The 8,918-nt window shown below is 38.0% G+C and overlaps 1 protein-coding gene across 1 annotated transcript; it reads right to left on the reverse strand.

Annotated features, from left to right (window-relative positions):
• Positions 1-1,797: 1,797 nt before the first annotated feature.
• LOC132844030 (myeloid-associated differentiation marker homolog) lies at positions 1,798-3,619 on the reverse strand. The gene has a single exon (XM_060867188.1). It carries the CDS (start codon positions 3,390-3,392, stop codon positions 2,526-2,528), a length of 867 nt encoding a protein of 288 aa, XP_060723171.1. The 5' UTR covers positions 3,393-3,619; the 3' UTR covers positions 1,798-2,525.
• Positions 3,620-8,918: the final 5,299 nt, after the last annotated feature.

The following is an 8,918-nucleotide window of genomic DNA, read 5'->3' on the forward strand; positions in this document are numbered from 1 at the left end:
ACCTGTATCTGTCCAGGACTTCATGGAGTGGGTGGAAGATGTTGTCTGAGATGCCCAGTAGCTTAAACATCCTTCTTTCAAGCCTTATGCTTGAATTTGTTTAATCTGTTGGCATCAGCTACCTTCAGCTGCCCCATCATGCAACAGCTAAAAAGATAGCACTTACATCAGACTACATCAGACGACATAGTATACATCAGACACATAGAACATCTTCAGCATCGTCTTGCAAATAATAATAATAATAACCTTTATTTTCTATAGCGCCTTTAAAAGAACATCTCAAAGCGCTTCACAAAAGCAAAATAAAATCAACAAAATTACACACATAATGTAAAGATTAAAATTAAAGCAACAGAAATAGACTATAAAATAAGCACTATGTAAAATTACAATTAGTCAAATTAAAAGCTACCCAAAAAAAAATGAGTTTTAAGCTGAGATTTAAAAGTGCCAAGAGATGTTGCTTGCCTTATCTCAGTTGGTAATGAATTCCACAGTTTTGGAGCTAGTGAAGAGAAGGCCCTATCTCCTATTGATTTTAAACGAGTTAAAGGAACAGTTAAAAGACCAGTTTCAGAAGAACGAAGGTCGCAAGATGGAATATAAGGAATGAAAAGATCAGCCAAATATTGAGGAGCTAACCCATGTAAGGCCTTGTAGGTAAGCATCAGAATCTTAAAATCAACCCTAAACCTAACGGGGAGCCAGTGCAAGGACTCCAAAACGGGAGTAATGTGATCTTTTAACTTTGTTCTAGTAAGTATTCTCGCAGCCGAATTTTGCACTACCTGCAATTTGTTTAAGGTAGCTTTAGACACCCCAGCCAACAAGGCATTGCAGTAATCAATACAGGAAAACACAAAAGTGTTGATCAGTCTCTCAGCAACAGAAAATGACAGCATTGGACGCAATCTGGCAATATTTCTGAGATGGAAGAAAGAAGTTTTAACCGTATTTTGGATATGTGGCTCAAACGTTAAATTGGCACATTTGAACCATCAAGAGTTAGCTTGACTGACCCAGCTTTGCATGGTTGGTGGGGTGAGCCAATAAGCATAATCTCAGTCTTTTCACTGTTAAGACAAAGAAAATTTTCTGTCATCCATTCTTTCATCTTAGAAATACATTCAGAAAGAAAATCAACAGGAAACATGTTGAAAGACCTCGGCCTCCTCAGAAAGTACAGGCGGCTCTGGCCCTTCTTGTAGTTCTTAGTCCAGTCCAGTTTATTATTAACTTGAACACCAAGGTAATCTTTGCAGTATATATTAAAAGAGATCAGTTCACGTACAACTTGTAAATGTTCTCTGCTTAGTTTTAGATGTATTATATGTATTAGATTTAATCCCCACTATTTGCTATAAAACACCTCTTAGAGGCCAGAGTTTGGCAACCCTGTCATTAATGCTGCACTGACTCAATGTCCAAACAGTAAAATCCAAAATTTAAAAATTCTAATTTATGAAGTTACGTTGAAGTCATATGTTGAACTGATGATATGCAGTTGTATGCAAAAGTTTGTGAAACCCTGGCCCAAGTATATATTCTGTTGATTATTGTAAAAAGAAGGATGAAAGAAATGAATAAAAGAAACACACTGCCATCTAGTGTGTGTGTGTGTGTGTGTGAGAGAGAGAGAGAGAGAGAGAGAGAGAGAGAGAGAGCTACATAAGTAACACCACACAGTGACGGAGGACTAAAACATGAAAACACCAGAAGATTCTCCTCAGAAGATTGTTTAACATGGATCATGCATTGTACAAGTTGCATCAGGAAGACCTTCACTTCAAATAAGTGGTTCAAAACTATATCAGAACATTTTAATAAACATTTTTTATACAAAAAGTCTTTATTTTACAGTTTTCTCAGAAGTTCTCTGCTTCAGCTTTTCCACAGCACACAAACAGATGAACATGTTTTGTCTAGACAATCAGCTTAATTGGAGCCAAACTTTTACATTTTAAAACAGTTCTTATTTGATTTAATGATCTAATTATGACATCACCATTAATATCAATTTATTAGTAATCAAATTCGGAAATGGTAACGGAAATTTAACGTGGTACCCATGTTAAAAATGTGACTACTTTCACTGGAAACAATCTAGGTCAAACAGGAACAGGCCAAGACACTAATTAATTTTATAAGCCATTTGTAGCACACATATATTTGTCTTATACATCATTCCCATTGTTAGTCTTAACAGATTTATACTTCACAAATTTATTAAAGCAGTAATTAAAGTGATTTAAGCTTCCAGTTTCCTTAAAAAAAATCTAGGCCTAAAGCTAAAACTCGAGTTGTAATTAAAGTTAACTGACAGGCAATGTATAATGTATGTGTATTTATTCAAAATAGTATTTCTCAGAATACAGGATGGAAAAGCCATATTTGATATTATGATAATTTATCATAATAACCAAAACACACAAGCTTGTGTTATTTAAATAATAGTGAATTATGAAAAACATCACCCATGCTTTAAATAACAAACCATGTCCTCAACCGTTTGGTGTCCCTCCTTAATTTCGGTCACACAGGAGTTTAACAGAGAAAGCCAGGTCCACCGTGTAGGCCAGCAAAGTGATGCATGCTATCACTGTCTCGCTCACTATAACAACGTGTTGATTTGGTTGGCTTCGCTCGAGTGCTTGTGTAAAGCAAATGACCGTGTTGACTGTGTACATGATCACTCCCAGCAAACTGAAGCTGGCAAGGAGGCGGTCAAAAGGCACTGGGCTGCGAGCCGCACAATCCATTACCATCACCAGAACCGTGCCTACAGTCGGAAGCAGGCACATGCTGTAGGTTACAGCTGACACGTAGATCCTCCAGTGATTTTCGGGTTGGACGATGAGCAGCAGCATTAGCGCGACGCATCCTCCGAAGACCTGCAAGACCTTGAGAAGTCCAGGTACGGTTGCCATGTAACCTCGCTGCTGACCATTGCTCTGTGAGCGAATTAAATGGAGCTCTTCGCTATAAGCCAGCGAGGTGAGATAGGAGCCCACAGCAGCTGCTATGCTTTTAGGATTAGAGGGTCCAGGCTGATGATTCACTAAGGTCCATGTGAAGGCGAAGGAGGCAAAAAATGTCATGAGTGCACCGAGTGCTGCTATAGTGGCTGTGAGGTTCTTCCAGGAAAGGGGTAGCAAGTTGTGGAACTGGATGAAATGGATGACCATAACAAGGAAGGTTAGGACAAAGAAGAGGCACCATGTAACCTTGCAGAAGCTGTTAAAAGTGGTATGGATTACTGAACTGGATTCATTGCCTTGGGGGAAATAGGAGGCCAGGCTGAAAGTGAGGCAGCTGAAGAGCAAAGCGCTGAGACGAACCATAGAAAGAGGAGTGGTGAGGGTGCTAAGTTCTCCAAACGTGACTGGCATGGTGCTACCCGGTGCGCAAATCTTTTCCTCAAAATGTAAGCTGGTTATCGTTTTCTGCTCTTATTTATATGCATGATCCATTCAAAGTTGGAATGAAATCCCACAGAAATCCAAATCACAAACATCCATCCAGTAAACCCAGTCCTTCATAAGGCTCAGTCCTTCACGTTGAGTCTTCACCTTGGTTATGATGATGTGTGTCACAGCACTCGTTCTCACATACTCCTAGATGTGAAAACACACACACACACACACACACACAACAGGATATTTGCACGCCTACTCCGACTTCCTGAACTTGCTTCTTCAGTACCATTGTAGGCCTTGTGCAGCCAACCACATTAAAAGCTTCAGAGCGCTGCAGTCTTCCTCTTTCCCACTCACCCTCCTGTGTTCGTCTACAGAAAACAAACCCACTAGCTTTCCACAGTTTTATTACAGCTAAATGCCACACGATTGTCCTTTAAGTACATTAGGGGCAAACATGACTCATGAACCTTTTGCTTTAAGTCCTTTTCTCTGCTTCAAATTGAAACACTATAGACGGTACACGAAGATAGCTAAACAAGACAGAAATTGAGAAGTTTTGAGATAGAAGGGAACCAAGTTCAGTCCAGGTTTTTGTAGAACATTTGCAAAAGTATAATCAACCTTTCAAAGCTGTGGTTTAAGTTTAGACCTGGAGTGGCTGCATATCTTATTAGTTGTTTTTTTAATAGTCAAATGTACATCATTGTATGATTGTACATGACATTCATCCACTTTGCCAACTGCAAAGCATGCTTAACAAGTACATTCTTAACAAAAACTTTTTTTTTTTTAACCAAAGGGTGTTAAACTGACACACCAGGATGTGGATAGGAGAAGATATGAAGCCCAGCATCCTTTATAACCATTCTAGATTTACTTTTTACATATATACACTATAAACATGCATGTACCTACAGTACCAACTTACACAGGGTGATAAAAATAAGGTTGTTGGTTGACCACCAGAAAATTTTCAGTTTATCTTGACATAGGGCCTAGAAGTCTCTAGACATGTACAACAGAGCTGAAGACCAGTCTTTCAGAATATATTTCCTCAAATGATATTTTGGTGCTGCTTGTGGAAAGCATTACTCCAAATATTAATATATGAACTACAAAGGTGTTCTGTTTGTTTCTGCTGACTGTGAAGCATTATATTTACATTCTTTTAACATTCATGGATCCATTCAGTAAGACCTTGTACACTGCGGTGCTGATGGAAGTCGAGTCATATTGTCGGCTTATTCAGTTAAAGTTATCTGGGAACTCATTGTACACTCTATAGACGTGTAATCCGATTGACTTCAGGCTAAAATGCATGCAAAAATATTATGCACAGCCTGCAGAACACTTTTCTATAAGGACAATCCCGTGGACCGTACTCTTCTATTAAAGCATTCTTTTGTTACAGAGGCTCTCAGTTCTCTGGATCTTCACCTCATCATGCCGCACATGCTATGGTTTTCCTTCCTGCTTCCTGTGAGCTCTTGAAGGTTTTAATAGAGCGTAATAGATATTTTTTTAACTGTTAAAACATCCAAAGAAACAACATATCTCTAAATACAAGTAAATACCATAAATGCTTGATTCGGCGGTTAATTTTCTTCAGTTTGACTGCAAGGATAATATTTAGTAACAACCTACACAGGAAATTGTACAATGCACACTCCACCAAAACAGATATGTGCATTTTGTTGACTATGACTTTTTTTTTTTAAGATTGGCCAGTTACCAGAAAGTCATCAGTCGGGGTGGATGGAGGCCTTTGCGTTTTTTTTACTGTAATATGATAATGCCTGGTGTCTTTTTAATGAATTGAAAAAAAAAAAAAAGACAGAATAAACTTTTATAACTGCTATACATAAGTAGTATCAGGAACTTGATGGAACTTGTATATTAGACATCGAATATAAGCATAAATTGAGAGAAAGTATAAGTATAGTTAGAGATAATATATGTGTGCGGATACATGCAGTATTAGTAGATTAAAACACTTCAGAACTGCTGTTTTAGGAAAATATTGGTCTCTGGGTGGAGGTCAAAACTTCATCTCACCATTCTGTTATTCTTTTTAATACTATAACTACTCCGTGTTGTGTTTTATTCCTTACATAACACATATCACCCATTTATACAGTAATAAGATAGTCATGTGGTTATTTATAGTGCTACCCTATAAACTAGCAACTCTGTGTGTATAATCTCCATATGAATCATATTGTGCTGCTAGTAGCTAGAGTACCCTAGTAATCATTAAAGTAAAATAGTCATGATCTGCTTTCAGGCCTTAGAGAACTGATTTTAAACCTTCTGCTCTGTTTCCTAAAATGTATTTAAGCAAATGTGAAGCAAACACCTGTGTGTGTTTATTTTTAGCTACGTGTGTGTGTGTGTGTGTGTGTGTGTGTGTGTGTATGTGTGTGTGTGTGTATGTGTGTGTGTGTGTGTGTGTGTGTGCTGCATACAGTACATAGAGGTTTGCGTGGGTGAAGAATGTGAAAGCTGAAGAAAGAAAAACTGTTGTTTGTGTGCTCAGAATTTTTTTCATGTTATTTTTAGACAGCGATCCCCAGGTATAAGTTTAGTGCTCAAAACAGGAAGTCATAAAAAAATCATTTCCTGGACTTTTTACCCATCTACTTGATCTATTTGTACCTGCTCTGGGCTGAGATCAGTGACATCATGACTGCGTAGTGGTTTTTATTGTACTGCATGATGCAAATGTTCCACCTCCCACATAACACGATACAGTAATAACCTCTAATATAAAATTCCTCATTAAATAAGAAACAGGGTATACAACTGAAAACATTATTTAGATAAAATGATATCACAGGGTGATCTCAGGGTCCCTGGTTTGATTCTGAACACAGGTAACACTCTATGAGGAGTTTTCACGTGTTCTCTACGTAGGCGTGTAGGTTTTCACCAGCTACCCCAGTTTCACCCACCTCCCAAAAACATGGCAGTAGGTGGATTGGTGACGCTAAATCCCCCCTTTAAATGAGTAATGCATGAGAACAAGTGTTTTTTATCCTTGCTATTTAGTCTATTATACTGTTAGACTCTGTATAAGCTCACATACAAAATACTGTAATCTGTACAGCTCCAGGAGTCTGACCTTGAGAATTGGAGACGTTTATATACGTATAAAAGGCGGTGAGCAGGTATACTATATATCAAAGAATATATAAAACTTCTACCCTCTAATATATAAAACGTCTTACCCTCACGTTTTTCTTAGATTTTCCTCCTTGCACACCTCCCATAATAATAATAAGTTGTGCCTAAAGTCTCTTTCTGATTGTAGATTCATGTACTTTGACATCAACCGTTGAAAGAGCTTGCTTTAGGTCCTGTGATGATATTTTAGGGTTTTTGGAGACTTCTTTAAGCAACTTGCAGTCTGCTTTTGCGGTGAATGGTTGCTTGGACGTCCTGACCTGGTCATGTTAGCAGTTGTTTTAAATGTTCTACACTTGTAAATGATTTTCGGACAGTGTAATGTAACATCATTAACATCAACAATCTTCTTTCTGAAGGCCTCAGAAGGCGAGCCTTCTTCAAAACGCTCTGTAACAATGTTCTAATAATCCTTACTTTTTCCTCACAAGAAATTAGATATTTATTAAATGACATTCTACAGATCATTTAACAAATGCCCATATGTTTTACTGTGTCCTTATATATATAAATTATATCATTGGTCATTGTATATAAAGTTTATTTTAATCAGTTTCAGAACACATTTGCTACACGATTACTACATACAACCCACTACATATACATTGACCCACTATACCAAATAAATGAGAGAGAGAGTAAGAGTGTGTGTGTGTGTGTGTGTGTGTGAGAGAGAGAGAGAGAGAGAGAGAGATGAATCATTTTACATTTCCAGCATTTGGAAGATTCACTTTATTATGCCCAGAGCTACCTACATTTTAATCTCATTTTATACAAATAAGCATTTGAGGGTTAAGGACATTGTTCAAGGGCTGTGGTAGATTGGTTTCCCTGGATTCGAACCCACAACCACATCCCAGTCAATGAATAACCGTTTGCAGACGTTATGGTTGCACTGCCACCTAGTGGCATGTCTGCAGAACAGCTCAGGAGTATCCTTCTCCACTCTGTAGCAGAAATTAATATGGTTTTTAGATGTATGGTTTTGACATTTAACATGTAATGCATGTGGCTTCATTTTACTATGAGATATGAGGTGTATCTTCATGATGTTAGTAATTAGTGGTTAGCATTTGAGGTTGCCTCAAGCCTCCAGGTTTGGAGTTCAATGATGGAAACTCTGTTAAGGCTGGTTTTATATTTCACATTGTTTTTTTTTTTGTTTTTTTACATGAGTCATTTTGAAAACCATGTCAATGGAGGTGTAATATGTACATTTTCACATATGACGTGAAATAACAGTGTGGTGTCCGGTAGGTGCTTGTTGTCAAACCAAACTGAAACATTTATACCACGATTATAAAAGTTTCCATGTCAGTGATTTTCTTTTCTAGTCATGTGTGTAGGTACAGAAAAGACGAAACAACTGATTTACATTTACTTGTGCCAACAAAACTCCATGTTATGGTGTTGGCCTGCCAATTGGAATCTGCCACTGCTGGGCCCCTGAGCAAGGCCCTTAACCCTCAGTTGTATAAAATGTTAAGGCGTCTGCCAAAAGCACCTCCACACAGTTGCAAATCTTCAGCCACTGCAGTGCATCAACTAACACAGACATACACTAACACTTTGTTCTTTTACAGGTAGTGCTAATTCAATGTTAACAAAAATATTTCAATTGATGAGTGTAAGTGAAATAAGTAAGCAAAATCAACAAGTGTAATCTGAGTAAAACATTTGGGTTGTGGTTGATTAAGGTTCACATTAGTGAAGATATACTGTAGGTAAATGTATAGGTAAATTTACACAATCTCAAGATTTCTTGTAGGATATGGACATGTTTTTGTTTTTTTTTTGGCTGATCATACAGGGATTTTGTAGACAACAGATTTCTTGTGTGTGGATAATTTTACTTCGTTTGCAACTGATGAGTCTTCTATTCAGTTGTGCGTCTGTACTGACCGTATGTGTGATATTATCTGTTCATAGTGTGTAACCTTTTGTTAGAAGCACAGGACAAAGACCAAAGACACAACAAAAGCGAGCACCTTGGGAAAAATTGGCCTGAGCAACAAACAGTACTGATAGCAAAGGAAGGAAGGAGGTTAATAATTGACTCCGCTACCATTCTGTTGTCGTTTCCAGCGTTTCACAAAGGCATTTAACAGCGACTGGGATCAAAGTGATGGTGACCCCTGCTGCTCAGCCCAAAGGCCCACCGGCCAATAGTCTTTCACTGGCCCAATAATATCTCCTTTATGCTGTTAATAAACTGCACACTTCAGTCGGTCCATGTCATTATGTGGAGCTTAGCGAGCTAATCGTTTAAAAAAAGGAGAGACACACATACGTGCATATATGTGCACACACATA

The sequence above is a fragment of the Tachysurus vachellii genome, chromosome 4 (genome assembly GCF_030014155.1).
Source record: "Tachysurus vachellii isolate PV-2020 chromosome 4, HZAU_Pvac_v1, whole genome shotgun sequence".
Taxonomy (NCBI): domain Eukaryota; kingdom Metazoa; phylum Chordata; class Actinopteri; order Siluriformes; family Bagridae; genus Tachysurus; species Tachysurus vachellii.